At 38.2% G+C, this 23,176-nt stretch overlaps 1 protein-coding gene across 2 annotated transcripts in view; it reads right to left on the reverse strand.

The window, feature by feature from the left end:
* The window catches only part of FZD3 (frizzled class receptor 3), an 83,291-nt gene extending 61,663 nt beyond the window's left edge, over positions 1-21,628 (reverse strand). For both annotated transcript variants that reach the window (XM_068974205.1, XM_068974204.1), the window contains exon 1: positions 21,440-21,628. In XM_068974205.1, the coding sequence (XP_068830306.1) occupies positions 21,440-21,628 (189 nt within the window). The remainder of the gene's footprint in view (positions 1-21,439) is intronic.
* Between the last annotated feature and the right edge of the window lie 1,548 nt (positions 21,629-23,176).

Raw genomic sequence — 23,176 nt, forward strand, 5'->3', positions numbered from 1 at the left:
CTCTGAAAAGCAGAGTGGAGATTTTGGCAGTGTTATCAGTATGAGGAAACATAAATTAGAGGCTCAAGTCCAACTAGGGGACATGAGTATAACTCACTCGGAGCTGGAAGCCCCTCCCTTGAGTGACCACACTTCAGCAGTGGGGGCAAATGATAAGGAGGCAGAGACCTGTCAAAACTGAAACCCAGCCTCAACTCAGCTCAGTCCCAAGACTGCACGTGAGAAATATGTTTGAGAAAATAAAAGATGAAGGATTCCAGAAATTGGAATCGATCATAAGAGGGACCAAATGGAAATTCTCTAAGTGAAATACATAAATGATGAAATTAAGAGCTCATTAGCTATATCAGAAGAAAGAACTGGCAAAATAGAAAACAAGGCAATAGAAAATATCCAAACCAGAAGCATACAGACCAAAAACTACTGAAAAATACAGAAAAAAGCATAACAGATGTGTAAAACACGTGAAAATGTTTAGGATATACATAACTGGAACCTCAAAAGAAGGAAGAAAGAATGAACAGAGGCAATATATAACAAGATGAGGGTCAAGAATTTGTCAAAACTGATTAAAGACAATCCACAGAGTCAAAAAGTTATGCAAATCCCCAGAATAATACTTACAAAAAATACACCTAAGCATATCGCATTTAAACTGTGGAAAACCAAACGAAAATATAGTAAAAACAACCAATGGGGAAAAAGACACCTTACCTTCAACAGAACAACTACTGCTGGACTTTGGAATACTAGAAAACAACAGAATGATTTATTTAAAGAGCTAAGAGAAAACAACCGCTCACCATAATACTATGGTCAGCAGAAATACCCTTTAATAAGTGAAGGCAAAGTAAAGACATTTTCAGATAGACAAAAACATAAAAATGACTGGCCCAAACCTACACTAAAAGCTAAAAGGAATTTAAGATGAAAATTCAAAAGGAATTAAAATCCACAAAAGAGGTAAATATGTGGGAAAATAGAAATGAATATTCTCTGTAAAAATAAAAAACAATGCCTTAAAAGACATATAAAATACAAAATAATTATGTGTGATAATAAAATTATAAAGACAGGAGTCAGAGGAACATTAATGGGAGGGTGATCAAAGTTATCATTTTTATTAAAATACTGTAAGTCAACAGTACATGTCATAATTTCTGGGGTAAGCAATAAAAGAATGCACAACTAACTAGGTAATAGAGAGAGGAATAGAATAATACAAAGGAAGTCAAGATAGAGAGAAAAAGGCAAACAGTTTGGAAAAATTGAAATCAAATAATAAGGTAGTAGATATTAACCCAAGTACATCACCAATTGCATTATATATAAATGAACTACCAACTACATAAGAGAGTAAGATTGTTGGACTAAGTACAAAAAAATTTGCTGATAGAAATGTAAAATGAGGCAACCACAATGGCAAAAGTTTGGCAACTACTCAAGCAGTTAAACATAAAACTGCCACATTATCCAGCAATTCCACTCCTAGGAATATACACCAAATAATTTTAAATCATGTTTAAGCAAAAATAATCCTGCTTATTTAACTTATATGTAGAGTACATCATGCGAAATGCCAGGCTGGACAAAACACAAGCCGGAATAAAGACTGCCGGGAGAAATATCAATAACCTCAGATATGCAGATTACACGACCCTTACAGGAGAAAGCAAAGAAGAACCAAAGAGCCTCTGGATGAAAGTGAAAGAGGAGAGTGAAAAAGTTGGCTTAAAACTCAACATTCAGAAAACTAAGATCACGGAATCCAGTCCCATCACTTCATGGCAAATAGATAGGGAAACAATGGAAACAGTATCAGACTTTATTTTTGGGGCTCCAAAATCACTGCAGATAGTGACTGCAGCCATGAAATTTAAAAGACGCTTACTCCTTGGAAGAAAAGTTATGACCATCCTAGATGGTGTATTAAAAAGCAGAGACATTACTTTGCCAACAAAGGTCCGTCTAGTCAAAGCTATGGTTTTTCCAGTAGTCATGTATGGATGTGAGAGATGGACCATAAAGAAAACTGAGTGCCGAAGAACTGATGCTTTTGAACTGTGGTGTTGGAGAAGACTCTTGCGAGTCCCTTGGACTGCAAGGAGATCCAACCAGTCCATCCTAAAGGAAATCACTCCTGAATATTCATTGGAAGGACTGATGTTGAAGCTGAAACTCCAATACTTTCACCACCTGATGGGAAGAACTGACTCATTGGAAAAGACCCTGATGCTGGGAAAGATTGAAGGCGGGAGAAGAAGGGGATGACAGAGGATGAGATGGTTGGATGGCATCACCGACTAAATGGACAGGAGTTTGAGCAAGCTCCAGGAGTTGGTGATAGACAGGGAGGCCTGGCGTGCTACAGTCCATGGGGTCAGACACGACTGAGCAACTGAACTGAACTGAACCAAAAATGTGCATATGAATGTTCATAACAGAGTAGTGTTTTCATAATAACCAAAAAGAGCAAAATAAAGTAAAAGCAAGCAAAGGAAAGGAAATAATAAAGAAGAGAAATCAATGACACTGAAATCAGAAAATCAACTATTAAAAAAAAAAAAAATCACTCAACCCAAGAGCTGGTTCTTTGAAAACTTCAGTAAAATTGATAGGCTTCTAGTAAGAATGACTTAAAAAGACAGAGAGAAACACAACTTAACCAATATCAGGAATGAAAAAAAGGGTATCACTAGATACTCTACCAACATTAAAAATATAATAAGGAAGGACTTCCCTAGTGGCCCAGTGGTTAAGAATCCGCCTGCCAATGCAGGGGACAAAGCTTCGATCCCTGGCCCAGGAAGATCCCTCATGCTTCTGAGTGACGTGCCCGTGTGCCACAACTACTGAAGCCCACACACTCTACAGCCCATCTCTGCAACGAGAAGCTACCACAATGAAAAGCCTAAAAGGAAAGAGTAGCCCCCACACTCTGCAACTAGGGAAAGACTACACGCAGCAATGAAAACCCACAACAGCCAAAACTAACTTTCACTTTCCAGTAAAAATGTTAAAAAATATATAAGTAATATTACAAACAACTCTACGCATATAAACCAGACAATTTAGATGAAGTAGACCAATTCCTCCGAAGTCAGACTACCAAAACTCACACAAGATGAAACTGATAAGCTGAACAGTCCTATAACTATTCAACAAATTGAGTTTGTAGTTTAAAACCTGAAAAAAGATATTCAGGCCTGATGCTTTCATTGGTAAAATCTAACAATTTTAAAAGAATACCAATTCTACACAGTCTCTCCCAGAAAACAGCAGAGAACTAATCTGAACAAATTCTATGAAGTCCGGATTACTTAACATTCAGTTTAGTTCAGTTGCTCAGCCGTGTCCGACTCTTTGAGACCCCATGGACTGCAGCAAGCCAGGTATCCCTGTCCATCACCAACTCCTGAGGTTTACTTAAACTCATATCCATTGCATCAGTGATGCCATCCAACCATCTCATCCTCTGTCATCCCCTTCTCCTCCTGCCCTCAACCTTTCCCAGCATCAGGGTCTTTTCCAATGAGTCAGTTCTTCCCATCAGGTGGCCGAAGTATTGGAGTTTCAGCTTCATCAGTCCTTCCAATGAACATCCAGGACTGATCTCCTTTAGGATGGACTGGTTGGATCTCCTTGCAGTCCAAGGGACTCTCAAGAGTCTCCTCTAACACCACAGTTCAAAAGCATCAATTCTTCGGCGCTCAGCTTTCTTTATAGTCCATCTCTCACATCTATACATGACTACTGGAAAAACCATAGCTTTGACTAGACGGACCTTTGTTGGCAAAGTAATGCCTCTGCTTTTTAATATGCTGTCTAGCTTGGTCATATTTTTCTTCCAAGGAGTAAGCGTCTTTTAATTTCATAGCCACAGTCACCATGTGCAGTGATTTTGGAGCCCCAAAAAATAAAGTCTGTCACTGTTTCCCCATCTATTTGCCATGAAGTGATCACAGAGAGTCAGACACGACTGAGGGGCTAACACTTTCACTTTTCAGGGGGACTCAAGTCAATCCATATATCCATAACAACACTGTTTATGGATTGGAGATTCAACATCTGATCTCTAGATTTAGTAACATTTCTGTCAAAATCCAGTAACACTTTTAGTAGTTAAAGACAAGCTTATTCTAGATTTTCTACGAAAAAAAAGTAGAATAAATGAAATAATTTTGGGAAAAAAAGGGGGGGAATCATACTATCCAATTTTAAGATTTACCGTATAGCTAATAAAATTCAAGACACTGTGGTATTGGTGGTGAAATAGACACAAAGATCAACAGGACAGTATAGACAACCCAAATATAAATCTGTACAAGGACAGATAACTGATTTTTGAGGAAGAAGCAAAAGCAGTTCAATAGTGCAAGGATAGACAGCCTTTCCAACAAATGGTGCTGAAGCTAGTGGATATTGACAGGCAAAAAAATGAAACTTACTTTATACAAATTAACTCAAAATTGATCACAGATTTAAATGTGAGACATAAAGCTATAAAACTTCAGAGAATTTGCAGACCGACTAAAGAGTTCTTATAAATGACACCAAAAACACAGTCCCTAAAAGGAAGAAAACTTGGTAAACCAGATTTTGTTAAAATTTAAGACTTCTATTCTAGACTTTGTTAAAAGGATGAAAAAGCAAGATATAGACTAGAATAAACTATTCACAAACTACATTTCAAACAAAAGATTTGTATCTAGAATATATAAAGAACTCTCAAAGCTCAAAAGTAAAAAATAATTCAATTGAAAATGAACAATAGACATGAACAGACATTTTATCAAAGAATATATATGAATGGAACATGAAAAGATGTTCAATATTATTAGCCATAAGGGAAATGCAAATTAAAATCATGTAAGATATCACATCACATGAGAAAATCTGAATGAAAAATAATGAAAATACCAAATGGTGGTAAGAATGCTGAGAACGTATGTCTCTCATACACTGCTGGTAGAATGTAAAATGGTAGAACTCCTATGGAAAACAGTTGAGTAGTTTCTTAAAAATTCAAATACATGCTTATTATATAACCCAGCAATCACACTCCTGGGCATGTATTCCCCCGAAAGGAAAATTTATGTCTGCACAAAAACCTGTACATGAATGTTCACAGCAGCTTTATCTGTGATAGCAAAAAGCTGGAACAACTCAGTATCCTTCAGTGGATGATTAAACAAACTGCAGAACATCTCTATAACGGAATACTGCTGCTGCTAAGTCGCTTCAGTCATGTCCGACTCTGTGCGACCCCACAGACGGCAGCCCACCAGGCTCCCCCGTCCCTGGGATTCTCCAGGCAAGAACACTGGAGTGGGTTGCCATTTCCTTCTCCAATGCATGAAAGTGAAAAGTGAAAGTGAAGTCACTCAGTCATGTCTGACCCTTAGCGACTCCATGACTGCAGCCTACCAGGCTCCTCCGTCCATGGGATTTTCCAGGCAAGAGTACTGGAGTGGGGTGCCATTGCCTTCTCCGATAATGGAATACTACTCAGCAATTAAAAACAGTCACTAATGGTACATGCAGCAACTTGAGTGGATATCAAGGGTATTATGCTAAATGAAAAAAGTCAATCTCAAAAGATAATATACTGTATGATTCTATTTATATAACATTCTTGAAATGACAAAATTATAGGGACAGAGAACAAATTAGAGGTTGCCTGGAAATAGGAAAGGGTGGCAGGGAGAAAGGAAGCACAAAGAAGATGTGGTGATAAAAACAGTTCTGTATCGTTTTGGTGTTTTGTTTTCTTTTTGCCACGCTGCGGGTCTTGTGGGATCTCAGTTCCCCAGCCAGGGATCTGAACTCGTGCCTCCTGCAGTGGAAGCACAAAATCCTAACCACTGGACTGCCAGGGAATTTCCACAGTATCTTAACCAAGGTGATAGCTACATGAACTCATACATGTGATAAAAATGCAGACAATAAACATACATGTACATGTGCACATACAGACACAAAAATGAGTGCATGTACAAGCTGGTGAGATATGATGAAAGGCTATGGATTATACCAATGATAACTTTCCTTTTCTTTTTTAGATCACCTGTGCCTTTAAAGAATTTTCTTATCTCTCTGGCTGTGCTGGGTCTTCACTGCTGAGTGCAGGCTTTCTCTAGCTGCAGTGAGTGGGGGCTACTCTCTAGCTGCGGTGTGCAGCCTTCTCATTGCAGTGGCTTCTCTTGTTGCAGGGCACAGGGTCTACGGCACAGAGGCTTCAGTAGCTGTGGTACATGGGCTTAGGTGTCCCAAGGCATGTGGGGTCTTCCTGGATCAGGGATCAAACTGGTGTCCCCTGCACTGGCAGGAGGATGCTTAACCACTTGACCACTAGGGAAGTCCAACGTCCCAGTGATGACACTAATAGCTACATAAGATAGCAAGATCCCCGGTAAAACTACCTACAGTATATAGAATCTCTGCACTACTTTAACTTCCTGTGAGTCAATATAATTATTTTAAAGTTTAGGGCTTCCCTGGTGGTCCAGTGGTTAAGAATCCATCTTGCAATGCAAGGGACACCAGTTCAATCCCTGGTCTGGGAAGATGCCACAGGGCAACTGAGCCAGTGGGCCACAACTAATGAGCCCGGGCTCTGGAGCCTGCAAGTTGCAACTGTTAAGCCCACATTCCATGACTACTGAAGCCCACGCACTTCAGAGCCTGTGCCCTGAAACAAGAGAAGCCACTGCAACGGAGAAGCTCTTAAACCACAGCTAGAGATAGCCTGTGCCCAGCAACAGAGACTCAGTGCAAGCAAAAAAAAACATTCAAAGCTTGAAAATGCATTATATTCACATGCTGATGTATATATAGCCGTACATACAAGCATATGTATGCCTTAAGTAAGTCTCAGACTTGCTTAGTCCTCAACTATACAATACCAATCTGATATTGATGCGTTACCATGTTAGTAAAACCTCCATCTGTGAGCCCCGTCATGAATTATAAACCTGACTTGAGTCACTATTTTGTGCTGCTTGCACTGAGTATAAGGCTTTAAGTTGATGCTGCTGTCACTTACTAGCTGTACGTATCTTGTGCTGTGTCTCAGCTAGCATTGATGGACACGCACTACAGGCTGGGCAGTGTTGTAAGTGCTTAGCTGCTTAATCTTTTCAACCTAACTTAATCTTTTCAATAATCCCATAAGGTAGGCACTATTAGTCATACCATTTTATAATAAATGTGAAGAAAAAAAGACATAGAAAGTTAAGTAGCTTGCCGAAGATCACATAGCTACAAAGACAGTCCCAAGAGTTAAACCTTGGCATTCTTATCCAGAGCCCTTGAGCTTATTAACCAGTTTGTTCTCTGTAACCTCTCTAAATTTCAGTTTTTCCTCTATAAAATGGTGTTAAAAGAAGCAGAAGCTGGAATCAAGATTGCCGGGAGAAATATCAATAACCTCAGATATGCAGATGATACCCCCCTTATGGCAGAAAGTGAAGAGGAACTAAAAAGCCTCTTGATGAAAGTGAAAGAGGAGAGTGAAAAAGTTGGCTTAAAGCCCAACTTTCAGAAAACAAAGATCATGGCATCCAGTCCCATCACTTCATGGGAAATAGATGGGGAAACAGTGGAAACAGTGTCAGACTTTATTTTGGGGGCCTCCAAAATCACTGCAGATGGTGAGTGCAGCCATGAAATTAAAAGACGCTTACTCCTTGGAAGAAAAGTTATGACCAATCTAAATAGCATATTCAAAAGCAGAGACATTACTTTGCCGACTAAGGTCCGTCTAGTCAAGGCTATGGTTTTTCCTGTGGTCATGTATGGACGTGAGAGTTGGGACTGTGAAGAAGGCTGAGCGCCAAAAAATTGATGCTTTTGAACTGTGGTGTTGGAGAAGACTCTTGAGAGTCCCTTGCACTGCAAGGAGGTCCAACCAGTCCATTCTGAAGGAGATCAACCCTGGGATTTCTTTGGAAGGAATGATGCTGAAGCTGAAACTCCAGTACTTCGGCCACCTCATGCAAAGAGTTGACTCATTGGAAAAGACTCTGATGCTCGGAGGGATTGGGGGCAGGAAGAGAAGGGGACGACAGAGGATAAGATGGCTGGATGGTATCACGGACTTGATGGACGTGAGTCTGAGTGAACTCCGGGAGTTGGTGATGGACAGGGAGGCCTGGCGTGCTGCGATTCATGGGGTCGCAAAGAGTTAGACATGACTAAGCGACTGAACTGAACTGAATACATATAGATGTATTAAGGTGATCAAACCAGTCCAGTCAATCCTAAAGGGAATCAACCCTGAATATTCACTGCAAGGACTGATGCTGAAGCTGAAGCTCCAATACTTTGGCCACCTGATGTGAAGAGCTGACTCACTGGAAAAGACCCTGATGCTGGGAAAGACTGAGGCGAGGAGGAGGAGGAGGTGACAGAGGATGAGATGGTTGGATAGCATCACAGACTCAATGGAGATGAGTTTGAGCAAATTCCGGGAGATGGTGAAGGACAGGGAAGCCTGGCGTGCTGCAGTCCATGGGGTTGCAAATAGTCGGACACAACTAAGCAACTGAACAACAATATATACAAATAAGAATATATAAAATAGGATACAGCACCTAGTAAATGACAGCTTAAAAAGAGATTAGGAAAGAGTTACAAATTAATAAAGCTGCAGAAAGCCTATTTGATGGGCACCAGGAACCCTGCTCAATTCCCTATGCTCAAGTGCCAAGTGAAAAAGTCAACTGTCAACTGGAATGGTGTTTTTTAAAAGCAAAATAAAACATGCACTAATCTCTAAATCACGATTCTGGGTGGAAGAAACCAGACATAAAAAAGTAGATACTATATGATTACATTCATATAAAACTCTAGAAAATGAACACTAATCCACAGTGACAGAAAGCAGATCAGTGGTTGCTTACAGCAGGGAGTCAACTCAGAGGGGTGGGCTACAATGGGCACAAGGAAGCTTTTGTAGTATAGCAGTGCTACTCGCTCAGTTGTGTCCGACTCTTTGCGACCCCACAGACTGTGGCCCACCAGGCTCCTCTGTCCATGGGATTCTCCACACAAGAATACTGGTGGATTGCCATTCCCTTCTCCAGAGTATCTTCCCGATCCAGGGATCAAACAGGGGTCTCCTGCATTGCAGGCAGATTCTTTACTGTCTGAGCTACAGGGAAGATCCCTAGGAAGCTTTTAAGGTGATGAAAATGTATGACATCTTGATAGTGATAATGGTTTCACAGATATATACTTCTGTCAAAACTCAAGCTGAACACTGTTAAATGGGTACAGTTAACTATATACAAATCATACCTCAATAGTTATGTAAAAACAAAAAATATTAATATTTTTCAAATAAGCAAGCTGCCCTGATTATAACTCTAACAATTTTTAACTTCAGCAAAGTAAAAATTAAATGAGTTAGCCAGCATACCGCCAAGCTGAGAATATATATAAGGAACATAGACTATCAAAGCTCTATAAAGTAGGAAAAAAGAATCTTCAGCTGATCGAATTTTTTAAAGATTCTTACTGAGTACTCCCCTAAGCAGTAGTACTTTTATTCACTAAATTAAGACCAGGGTATATGAAGTTTACAAACTGAAAAATAACTTTCTAAAATTAAATTTCTGGTTTCTTCAGCAAAGATGCAAGACAGGGAACCTTCTATTCTTTGTTCAAATTCAAATCAACCAAGCCTTTGTGCTCCTATTCTCTTTCTTCTTTGAAATTTCCATTCCTGTTACCATAGGAACCTGCTCACTGACAGGCCTTCAAGCATAGCAACAGCCCAAGCTTAGCAAGGAGTGTGAAAGGGGGACAGAGTCAAAGGCCAATATTTGACTCATGAGAATCAGAATTCCAATCTTTGTCACTCTACAAAGGGTCTGATAACCATAGAAACTGTATCCTACTGGGTTTGGGAATATTATGACTAAATTCACTAAATGTGAAACCAAATGTGGACCAGCCTTGAAAATTCAAAACTGGTATTCATTCTATTTTAGATCCAAATTAGAGTAAGAAATTATTTAAAAAAAACAACAACAAACTTTTTAGAATAATTTTAAGTGATGTAAAATAAGACCTTTAAAAACTTTTTTGTAAGAATAAAATTCTAAAGAGAAAAGGTCTAAAACTTTAAGAATTATTTTATATATATAAAAAAATTTTACATTTGTAAAGTACCTTTAGTTCCATAGATTTGCTTTTCTTTTACAAGTTTATTTTGTTAATGTCTTATGGCAGCATATTAAATACTTTCCAATATTAGTTCAGTGAGCTAGTTTCAGAAATATGACTTTATCACAGGAGTATATTTATCTTAAGTCAAAAGGGAGCTCCTGGAACAGCACATAAAATTTGACTTTTCTTCAGGAAGTAAACTTTTAACACTTCAAGTATCATGAATGGTTGTGAATTATAGTCTGTCTCAAAAGATAAAACTTCACAAACCAAATTCATCACACTTAATACTTTAATTTAAAATAAGCATTTTAAGGCATTCTTTTAAAGTGATCTATCATGTAAGAAAATCAATTAAAATTTTAAAAGCTTATTTTTTCCTAAAGTCAGAAATAACTAAATGCAATCAATTCTCCACTACTTGTGTATTTTTCACATTTTTCAATTGAGAAGTTTCCTAATTCCTGGCTGGTTTCCCTATCACACGATAGGCTCTTCAATCTACTTCACCAGGCTGTTGTTTGCTTAGGGGAAACCACATTATTAATACTAACCTAAAGAGAAGATAGTAAGTCAGTCTGCTGGATAATGCATGTATCCTAAAAATATAAGCCATGAATTTAAAGAATAAATACAATCAAAGAAATTTCATTTCCTCAAATGCTTATCCACAAAATGTTAATCACTGGTAGAAAGGGGTATTAAATTATAGTATCCTCTTAAAAAAACAAAACAAAACCCTGCCTTTCAAGGTCAATTCAAACATCATCTGCAACTGGTCCTTTCTACACATGATCCTTTTCTCTTTGAATCCTCTCAGCACTTTATGCCTATTTATGGCATTTACCAAGTTCTTCCTTAAGTTTCAGTCATTCAAATAAAAACATATTTAATAAATACTAAGTGTTAGACACTGCAACTGGGAGCTAGACGAAAAAGGACAGCTGGGATTTTTAAAAATAAAGTTTCTGTACTAATCTTACTTTTTAAAAACACAATGTGTTTCTTACAGAAAAATCAGAAAACACAAACATTAAATGAAAAACATAGAAAACACAAATAAATTGTGCATCACTGTCGGTCTTGACAAAAATCTTTCCAGATCACTCACTTACTCTACATGAACATGAATATACTTCTTTTCTTCAACAAAAACAGGATGATACCACATATATTATCTATTCCTATTTTGGTCCTATTAATTAATGTATCAAGTTTGGCTTCCCTGGTGGCTCAGTAGTAAAGAATCCGCCTGCCAAGCAGGAGACACTGATTCAATCCCAGGGTTGGGGAAGATTCCCTGGAGAAGAAACGGCAAATCCACTCCAGTATTCTTGCCTGGGAAATCCCATGGACAGAGAAGCCTGGCGGGCTGTATCACGTACAACCATTAGAATTTGACAGGCAAAGATGGAGATGAGATTATTTAGACAGAGAATGAGAGGTCTAGAGATAAGAAAGCTGGTTTGTTTTATTCCTTTACTTTATTATACCACTTATAAGTGTAAACACATAATGCTGAAAGCTTCAAGTCACTTTGACCATCCCCCTCTCCCAAAAAAAAAGAGCAAAGTAAAACACTAGTGTTCAGGTATCTTTGGTACTCCTGTCAGGACGACCATTACTATCCCCAACAAACCCACAACTATTTACAACTCCAGGAGATCATGTGCTTAGGTCCAGCTCTGTAACCACCACCATGACTACCATCACCTCTTCCGGAATTCACAGTTTATAAAGTTCATTAACTCACTCAAACATTTATTTAGCAGTTATTATGTGTTAGGTACTATATTAGCTGCTGGCCCTACAAAGACTAATAAGGACCTTAACAGCAAGTTCTGCTTTCAAAAACAAATGTCCTTCGGTAGGACCTGAACTAAAAAATGAGGCCAAGTTCGCACCCATTACAATGGCTATTATTCCAAAACAAAAACCCAGAAAATAACTAGTGTTGGTGAGGATATAGATACTGGAGCCCTTGTGCAGCACTAGCAAAAATGTAAAACAGAGCAGCTGCTACACAAAACAGTTTGGCGGTTCCTCAAAAAATTAAACAGAATTATCATGCTATCCTAAAATTTCACTTCTGGGAATACCCAAAAAAAATTTAAAGCAAAGACTGGAACAAATATTTATATATCTGTCTTCATAGCAGCTGTATTCATAATAGCCAAAAAGTGGAAGGAACTCAAGTGTCTGATGAATGAATGATTAAACTAAATGTTGGGCATAAATATACAGTGAAATATTATTCAATCAAGCGAAGTGAAGTTACTCAGTCGTGTCCAACTCTTTGCGACCCCATGGATAACAGGTTGCACCAAGCTCCTCCGTCCATGGGATTTTCGAGGCAAGAGTACTGGAGTGGGTTGCCATTTCCTTCTCCAGGGAATCTTCCCAACCCAGGGATCAAACCCAGGTCTCTCACATTGTAGACAGATGCTTTACCGTCTGAGCCACCAGGGAAGTCCAAAAGGAATGAAATTCTGACATTTGTTACAACGTGGATGAATCTTGAAAACATTGTGCTAAGTGAAATAAGCCAAACACAAAAGGATAAATATTTTATGATTTCATTTAAATGAGGTACTGGAGTAGTCAAATTCAGAGAGAAAGAAAATAAGTAGAATGGTGGTTGAGGGAGGGGAGAACAGGGTATTATTGTTTAATAGGTATAGTGTTTCAGTTTCAGAAGCTGAAAAAGTGCTGAAGAAGGACAGTGGTAATGACATACCAAGGTGACTGTACTTAATGCCACTGAACTGCACCCTTAAAAATGATTGGAATGGGGGAATTCCTTGGTGGTCTCATGGTTAGGACTCCAAACTTTCACTGCCGGGACTGGGTTCAATCCCTGGTTGAGGAATTAAGATCCCACAAGCTGCATGGTATGCCAAAAAACAAACAAGAAAAGGTTCAAATGGTAAATTTTATGTTATATATATTTTGCATACATGCATGCTAAGTCACTTCACTCATGTCCAACTCTTTGCAACACTATGGATTGTAGCCTGTCACACTCCTCTGTCCATTGGATTCTCCAGGCAAGAATACTTGATTGGGAAGCCATGTGCTCCTCCAGGGGATCTCCCTGGCCCTAGGATCAAACCCATATCTCTTGTATTGGCAGGCAGTTTCTTTACCATTAGTGCAACATGTATATTTTGCCACAATTAAAAAAAAATTCTGAGGAATATTATCTATAAGTGATACTATGAAATAGCCAGGATATACTGTTAAGTATAAAAACAAGGTAGAGAAAACAAACAGTATGACACTATATCAAAAGGGCGTGAAAGAATCCATAGCTATAGACAGATATTATGCAGACATTTTCTATAATTACTATAATTTTTAATGGAAAGATAAACAAAAAGCTTTAAAAAACAACTACCCTCAAGGGAAGAAAAGAATAAGGTTAGGATTCAGCTGGTAAAGAATCCACCTGCAATGCAGAAGACTCCAGTTCGATTCCTGGGTCCGGAAGATCCCCTGGAGAAAGGAAAGGCTCCAGTATTCATGGGCTTCCCTGGTGGTTCAGATGGTAAAGAATTTGCCTGAAATTCGGAAGACCTGAGTTCGATCCCTGGGTTGCAAAGATGCCCTGAAGGAGGGCATGACTACCCACTCCAGCACTCTTGCCTGGAGAATCCCCGTGGACAGAGGAGCCTAAAAGGCTACAGTCCATTGGGTCTCAAAGAGTCAGACACGAATGAGCGACTAAGCACACAGTCCAGAAACTAGACTCCTCTGAATGTACCTTGTCATATATATCAAGTTTCTAAACATGATTATAAAATAAATTTAAACAAAAAAAATTTTAAGTCGTTCCTCAAAATCAAAATGAAAAACAAACCTAAACTGTGTATTGAGTTAAACCAAATAGAGGAGTACTTAACTCTAAAACACAGTAATCTGACTGGATATCCTTGGTGAAATACATCCTAAGGACATAAGAAATACAAAGAAATCTTGCAGCGCTTTCAGTAATGATACTGCTAGTAGTAATACTGATATTCGGAAATTATGTAATGTCTATATATCATAAGGTTTCAGTATGAGAAGAAACAAAAATTCAAAAATATTAAATAAAAACTCTCCAATATTATTTAATTATAAGTTATCAGTATAAACTCATGCTGAACTTCCTTTTTTAAAAAAAGCATTTCCTAGCTCCATCTTTGAAGAGACCTATAAATTACTAACCTAGTATCAATAAGCATAGCACCCAGATAGCAGTCTGTGAAAACCTGGGAAAATTCTTTACAAATAAAAGGAACCAGCACTCCCTAAAGAAAGTGATAATTCAAGTACTGAGGCAGAATTTTATGAAATGAGGTTGGATCACACCAGAAAGCAGGGAAGCTATCAGAAATCACTAGGGTAGTATCAAAAACACTTAGGAGCTATCTTGAAGAGGTGCTCACTACCCAAGGCAGAACAGACTGAGCCACAACAAAGTCATAACTGCAATGGACTGAAACACATAAAATACGGTAAAAATCCATGCGTTCATAATGATACTTGAAAGGAGAACAACGAAACTTAAAAGGAGAAAAGATCTCATTAGTTACTTTTGAAAGATTTTTGTGAATCAATTTATTATCCTAAAAACTAACAAAGGAGAACAGTTGCGTATTTACTGTCTTTTTTATATAAACTGAACATAAGAGTAACTCAACAGTCCAGTAATCAAAATGAGGAAGTTTCTGTTTATAAAGTATTCTAGCTGAGAAATGAAGAATGACAGAATATTACCATTTTACAAACCCCTCATGAAATTCTTGACCTAGGGAATGACTGATGGCTGCTAACATTACACAGAGTAACAAGCGGATGTTACAGTGCCTTGGAAGTATTCTTGCAAAACAAAAACAGAGGACCACGGTCAGTAACACCACAGGGATGCAAACAGCAAAATAAAATTTGAGAAAATCTGTAGGGCAAGTGCATTACAAGAAAAAAGGAAGAAGGAAAACGGAAGGAGAAACTAAACTAAGAGACATATCAATTGAATGTAATGCACGAACCCTGATTTGAAAAGCCAACTATTAAAAAACTGAAACTCTAAGCGTAATTTGGGCTTCCCTGGTGGTTCAGATGGTAAAGAATCTGCCTACAATTTGAGAGACCTGGGTTCAATCCCTGAGTTGGGAAGATCCCCTGGAGGAGGGCATAGCAATCCACTCTAGTGTTCCTGCCTGGAGAATCCCATGGACAGAAGAGCCTGGTGGGTACAGCCAATGGAGTTGCAAAGAGTTGGACACGACTGAGAGACTGAGAACAGCACAGGGGTAACTTGAACATTAATATGAAACATATATTTGAAAATATATTTGAACATATATTTGAGTATATATTTGAAATTACTGAGGAAGTGATATGTTTACATATTTTGAAAGAGTCCTTACGTTATAAAGATATATATGGAAATATTTATGGATGAAATTATAGTGTGTGGCATTTGCTTGAAAGTAACCCAGCTGGGAGTACAGTCATAAATGAAACAAGACTAGTATGAGTTGATAATTTTTGCAGCTGGATGATGGGTATATGGTGTTCCATATATGTCCACATAATTGAAATCTTCCATAATAAAAAGCTGTGGGGAGAAAAGGCTAAAATTTGAGCTTGGATAACTGGGAAACTAGTTCAAACATGCTTTGTTCTTAATGAGCCATAAAGGATACAAAAAATGTTTAGGCTTTGAAGATTTCTGTTTCCACTAGGATCTATGCACCTGCCAGTTTCTCATGCTGTAACAAAATCTTTAATGAGAATTACAAAAGAAAACAGGAAATGGAGGCAAGTAGGAACCATTCTGGGAGCTTTTTCCTCTGATTATCCTACACAGGTTTAGTTTAAAAAAAAAAAGCAATCAACCTCCCAAAGAAATTAAAGACTGCTCATTCCACAATCTAACTAAAATTAAACAGACTGACAGGCAGCAAAGAATGATGCTCTGTATTTGAAGAGCATTTTAACTTTTTAAAGTTCTTTAAAATACACATAAATTGTACCATTTGATCTTAACAAAAACTTTGTAAAAGGGACAGGGAAAATACTTCCTAGAAGAAACCAACACAAGCGAGTCACAAGACTAGGTAGTGGCAGAATACAAGCCTTCTATTCCTGTTTTAGTGCTTCTTCCAATAAACTGTACCCATTCTATTCAATGGGGCTTAATTATTCAATATAAAAAAAAATGCTCAGATCTCTTTCGTTACCAAGGAAGTCATAAATACCTGGTAACACAGGTTTCTAAAAATAGTTACTGACAATTTGTTGTCCATGTTGGATAGCTCCTAAAAATTTACTTGGCAATTCAGACAGCTCAAAATGGTGTGGGAAACTCAGGAATGAGCAATCTTTTTTCTATCAAAAGCCACAATACTTGGGGGAAAGACAGACATCAAGTTAAGAACTTAAGAAAAATTTAATGTGTGTGTTTGTATATAAACGCATCTTTTGTAAAGTAAGAGAAATAAACATACTAACATACTAACAAACATCTTTTTTCCAATTTAATAAATAGACATTCACCCTATTTATTTGAACATGTTTCAATTTCAATGGAAGTATTGAGGAGGAATTCTCTATATACAATGAAAGAACACCCAACTTGTTGACTGTGAACAATAATAAGCAAATTAGAAATAACCTAAATTCTGCAATTTCTCTCCTGGCATCTTTGGCTCAATATCATATATTATTTCATTCGAAGCACTCATTTTGATTTCACCAAACATCAGTACAGGAATAAACCCAAGGCAGGCTTGAACCCTGGGTCTGCTGAAACATACCATACTTAGGAAATGTCTTTCAACTCATCCAGTCCCACAAAGAACACTCAAGAATGTGCGAAGGTTCAGTTCATTTCAGTTGCTCAGTCATGTCCGACTCTTTGCGACCCCATGAATCGCAGCACGCCAGGCCTCCCTGTCCATCACCAACTCCCGGAGTTCACTCAGACTCATGTCCATCGAGTCCGTGATGCCATCCAGCCATCTCATCCTCGGTCGTCCCCTTCTCCTCCTGCCCTCAATCCCTCCCACCATCAGGGTCTTTTACAATGAGTCAACTCTTTGCATGAGGTGGCCAAAGTACTGGAGCTTCATCCTCAGCATCACTCCTTCCAATGAACACCCAGGGCTGATCTCCTTCAGAATGGACTGGTTGGATCTCCTTGCAGTCCAAGGGACTCTCAAGAGTCTTCTCCAACACCACAGTTCAAAAGCATCAATTCTTCGGCACTCAGTTTTCTTCACAGTCCAACTCTCACATCCATACATGCCCACTGGAAAAACCATAGCCTTGACTAGATGGACCTTAGTCGGCAAAGTAATGTCTCTGCTTTTGAATATGCTATCTAGGTTGGTCATAACTTTCCTTCCAAGGAGTAAGCGTCTTTTAATTTCATGGCTGCAGTCACCATCTGCAGTGATTCTGGAGCCCCCAAAAATAAAGTCTGACACTGTTTCCACTGTTTCCCCATCTACTTCCCATGAAGTGATAGGACTGGATGCCATGATCTTTGTTTTCTGAATGTTGAGCTTTAACCCAACTTTTTCACTCTCCACTTTCACTTTCATCAAGAGGCTTTTGAGTTCCTCTTCACTTTCTGCCATAAGGGTGGTGTCATCTGCACATCTGAGGTTATTATTATTGATATTTCTCCCGGCAATCTTGATTCCAGCTTGTGCGTCTTCCAGTCCAGCGTTTCTCATGATGTACACTGCATATAAGTTAAATAAGCAGGGTGACAATATACAGCCTTGACGTACTCCTTTTCCTATTTGGAACCAGTCTGTTGTTCCATGTCCAGTTCTAACCGTTGCTTCCTGACCTGCGTATAGGTTTCTCAAGAGGCAGGTCAGGTGCTCTGATATTCCCATCTCTCTCAGAATTTTCCAGTTTACTGTGATCCACATAGTCAAAGGCTTTGGCATAGTCAATAAAGCAGCAATAGATGTTTTTCTGGAACTCTCTTGCTTTTTCCATGATCCAGTGGATGTTGGCAATTTGATCTCTGGTTCCTCTGCCTTTTCTAAAACCAGCTTGAATATCTGGAAGTTCACGGTTCACGTATTGCTGAAACCTGACTTGGAGAATTTTGAGCATTACTTTACTAGCGTGTGAGATGAGTGCAATTGTGAGGCAGTTTGAGCATTCTTTGGCATTGCCTTTCTTTGGAATTGGAATGAAAACTGACCTTTTCCAGTCCTGTGGCCACTGTTGAGTTTTCCAAATTTGTTGGCATATTGAGTGCAGCACTTTCACAGCAGCATCTTTCGGGATTTGAAATAGCTCCACTGGAATTCCATCACCTCCACTAGCTTTGTTCGTAGGGATGCTTTCTAAGGCCCACTTGACTTCACATTCCAGGATGTCTGGCTCTAGGTGAGTGATCACACCATCGTGATTATCTGGGTCATGAAGATCTTTTTTGTACAGTTCTTCTGTGTATTCTTGCCATCTCTTCTTAATCTGCTTCTGTTAGGTCCATACCATTTCTGTCCTTTATCAAGCCCATCTTTGCATGAAATGTGCTAGGGTTACCTGTTCCAATTATCTGCTCCCGCTAAAAGCTGGCAAGCTGATACAAAGTTCCTGGATCAGAGACAGGAGGGTGTCATCAGCAGACAAGTCCTTGTAAGGATCTAAGAATCCTTACTTCTATTTGCAAGTGTGCAAGTGTGCTATCTGCAAGAGTGCTGTGTTGATTGCTGTATTTCCATATCCTTTGCTATTACAGAAACTTCACACTCTCAGACTGTCAGGAGACTTTGTCAGTGACATCACTGTCCTGGTATGACAACCAAGCCAACTATCCCCAGCATCACTTCATATCACTAGAGCTTTCTCTTACTCATCTAGGTGCTCTCCCTAGAATGAGTGAAATTCAAAAAGATGCAGTCTCACTGCCAGCAAAATGTCTAGCCTATATGGGTGTGTCTGAAGAGAGGACAGAGGCAGCTCACCATGGCACCATTATGAAAGCCCCAGGAGCCCACAACGAGAGATGCAAGTTCATGTGAAACAAATACATCGTCTTTCTAGTACTTTCTCTAGGGTCACTTACAAATGAAATTTGGAACAGCATTATCACTTGTGGATCATCTAGTCTGCATCATGCATTGTACTAGCCATTTAAATATCTCATTTAATCCTAATAGCCATTCAAAGTGTTTTTGTTATTAGTGCCTTTTCACAAATGATTTTCACAGAGATGCTTAAGTGAAGTCGCTCAGTCATGTCCGACTGACCCCATGGACTGTAGCCTACCGGGCTCCTCCGTCCATGGGATTTTCCAGGCAAGAGTACTGGAGTGGGGTGCCATTTCCTTCTCCAGATCACAGAGATGTTAGGTGACTTAATTTCAAAGTCTGAAAGCTGCTACATGGAAGAGGCAAAAGTTAAACCAAAATCAGTACATAAACCTTTATGACTTATTTCTTACAACTCTATTTGCTTTCCAAAGGAGTTATACTGACTTAAAATAATATCAGAACCAAAGATATTCCTACTTCTTCATTTTTTTGGTGAAAGAACTGGGTAGTTTTAATACCCAACAGGGACTACCATGCCTGGAACCAAATTCCTATATTAAACCAATACCCATTTTCATATACCCAATTTAACAGTCTATACCAAATGTCTCCTTACCAATTAGACTTTGTATAGTCAGTGGGAGAGCAGAAATATTTTATTCAACCTCTACAATATTTCCAAGTATTTGGACTCTACAAGTTGTCCTCTACGTTTCAAAATCTATGAATAATAATCTTTCTACAAAATTTCCCAGATTTCTGTTAGTTTACTTGGAAGTACTAAACCTTTGAATTTTACTATAAAATGAAGATTCCAAAACACGTAGTATTCAATTTGCTGAAAGCACTGTAACAAAGGATTAAAGACTAAAATTAAAAAAAAAAACCTGTAAATTCTATGTACGATATAGCTACATTAATATCAGAATATGGGAAAATGGTAAAAACTATCACTTTAAGAGAACTTACTCCAAAAGTGCTGTACCAAGTACTTTATAAACACTTCATTTTGTACCTTCCAAAACGTTAACTCTATTTTACAAGTGACAATGGTAAGAAAGTTCAAATAACTTGCCCTAAGTAATACAGATAGAAAGTGGTAGCTGCTGCTGCAGTTTATACAACTCCAAAGCTTTTAACTCTTACTGTCAGTTTAGAAAGTGAACTGAAGTCATTCAGTCGTGTCCGACTCTTTGCGACCCTGTGGACTATAGCCTACCAGGCTCCTCCGTCCATGGGATTCTCCAGGCAAGAATACTGGAGTGGGTTGCCATTTCCTTCTCCAACTGCCTCCTAATTCCTATCTGGTAAACATATCTTTGTCCACAATTCTAAAACCATTATTAGGGACTTCCCTGGTGGCCCAGTGGCTAAGACTCTGCCCTCCCAATGCAGGGGGGCCTGGGTTCAATCCCTGGTTGGGGAACTAGATCCCACATACTGCAACTAAGACCTGGCACAGCCAAATAAATAAATAAATAAAAATAAAAAATAAAACCATTATTAAAACACATACAAAATTATTTAAACCTATTACTAACTATATTCATTAATTTGTCATAGCTTCTAAAGTAAAATAATTAAAAAGTGCCTAAGGAATTATCATTAGAAAAATTCAAGTAAGGCTACAGATTTTCATGAAGTCTTAAGAGGTCAAGAACAGATAAATCACACAACAAAACCTTTATCACTGCTTGGGAGTTACTGTTCTTAAATTGATGTGAAGATAGTAAGACCAGGATACCATCTTAAGTATTTAAGACAATGTAAATACTGTAAACCCATCAGCCTGAAGGCTGAACCAAAGAACCCATTTTCAAAATCATGTTACCTTCAATCTTTACTAAGTGAATTATGAATATTATTATTATAGTCTGCTCTTTAAAGTCTTATTATCAAATAACAGAAAAGATGTAACCATAACTTGGACAATTTAAACTTCTGAAAGGCAATTACTTCCCCAGTTCCAATGTTTCAAATTTCTTCACAAAAGAATAATATCTGAAAACTAAGATGAGTAACATTCCCCAAATATGAAATCTTTAATCTATCAGAGTCTGAACCTAAATACATAACTTTTTAATGTACCAGATGCAGTTAAAAATAGCATATTAGTTTTTCCTATTGTTTATCAGAGACATTCATTAGACTGATTTAAAGGGCAATACAAGAGTAGTTTTCTATGACATGCCAAATAATAGATGAAGTCTTACCTCCATTGCTAAAGCTGCCGTCTGTTGGTCATAGTGATTCAGAAGATTGGGCATGAAGGTAGTGTTATAAGGCAAATCTTGGCACATCCTCAAGGTAATGGGCTCACAAGAAAACAAACTGTGCCCACCTATATGGCCCACAAACATAGTCAAGGGCCACAGATAGAAGACGATCCTACTCATAGCCATGCTTCCTCGATTGAACGAGATTCAGATGATCAGGCCTACTCAATATGTATTTTAGATCTCTGTACACCTGCAGGTCTCAGCTTGAAAGTACTTCTTCTATCTTACTGTTAAGTTCTTCAAACAGAAATACTCTTCGCACCGTCAGATGTTTGTTAGCTTGGTCTCACAAAAGGCATTTGTTTTTGGTTTCACAACATGGGAAAATGACATCATCTTGCCTCTTCTTTTCATTTTATTACATCGGGCACCATTTGGCCAACGTGTCAAGTTGATCAACCACATTCCCAAACAACAGATTCCATCTTAGGAGAAGAGCTATTTCTTCCTTTGATTGAAATATCTGAAAAATAATTTTTTTTAAAAAATGGGAGAAATTAGCAATTTCCTCTTAAAATATTATAGGGTTGATATTAAAACTTTGATTAGCTCAGTAAAGCTGCAGGATACAAAATCAGTGTACAAAAATCAGTTGTATTTCTACACACTAACAATCAGCTACTAGAAAGAGAAATTTTAAAATACTGCCTGTGGGACTTTCTGGTGGTCCAGTGATTAACACTGCACACATCCACTGCTGGGGCACCAGTGCACTCCCTGGTGGAGAACCAAAATTCCAAATGCTGGGCGTGTGGCTAACAACAACAACAATCACAAACTTTGCTGAGAGATACAATACTGCCTTACAGATAAAATACATGGGTATTTCATTAAAAAAATACTATAGCTTTTCTACCTTATCATTCTTGCTACAGATATACCAGAGAATCCATAAACAGCATTTAAAGGCACTATTTCCTCCCTCAGTTGTTTATATAACATAGAGTTTAGTTTCCCATCTATAATGGTAGCTTTTCATTTGCCACAAGACATAATTAATTCATTTTGAAAAACTTGCAAGCTGTTGTCCTAAATTTTATTTAAATATCTGCCACACTTAATACCAAGTTATTTAAATTTTATTATATATGTTTTAATCATTAAATGATTCAGCAGATGGTATCTGTGAAAGGTGTAAAATATAAAGAAATCAAAAGATATGGATTCAAGCCTCTTCCCAACTATGTGAATCACTTAACTTCTCTGAGCTCAGAATTTTCCTTTCTAAAAATTGCACCTCCCTATCAAAGATGGTATATGAGTGAACTATAAAATAATGTACCCTATAAAAGGTAAAGCAACATCAAACTTTAGGTAGTTTTACTGCTGAATTACAGCAGATACAAAGACTTACTTCTATCAACCAATACTGAACTGGCAAATAGAAGATTCTAAAACTAGTATCAGGACGTTTTCCCAACAATGCTTCATCCTTTTAGATAGTACAAAAATTTAGTACACAGATAGAGAAAACGTTTGACCAACAAATGCTTCATTACACACAGTCAGGCTGCAGAGAAGAGTCAACCCTAGAAAGTTACAGCGTGGGATATGAATGATTTCCAGTTAAGAGTTTCTACCAAGTTTCAGAGTCTGATTTGACACTGCCTTTCCTGGGGGCTTCCCTGGTAGCTCAGACGGTAAAGAATCCGCCTGCAATGCTGGAAACAT

Source organism: Capricornis sumatraensis, chromosome 6, assembly GCF_032405125.1.
Source record: "Capricornis sumatraensis isolate serow.1 chromosome 6, serow.2, whole genome shotgun sequence".
NCBI classification, from domain to species: domain Eukaryota; kingdom Metazoa; phylum Chordata; class Mammalia; order Artiodactyla; family Bovidae; genus Capricornis; species Capricornis sumatraensis.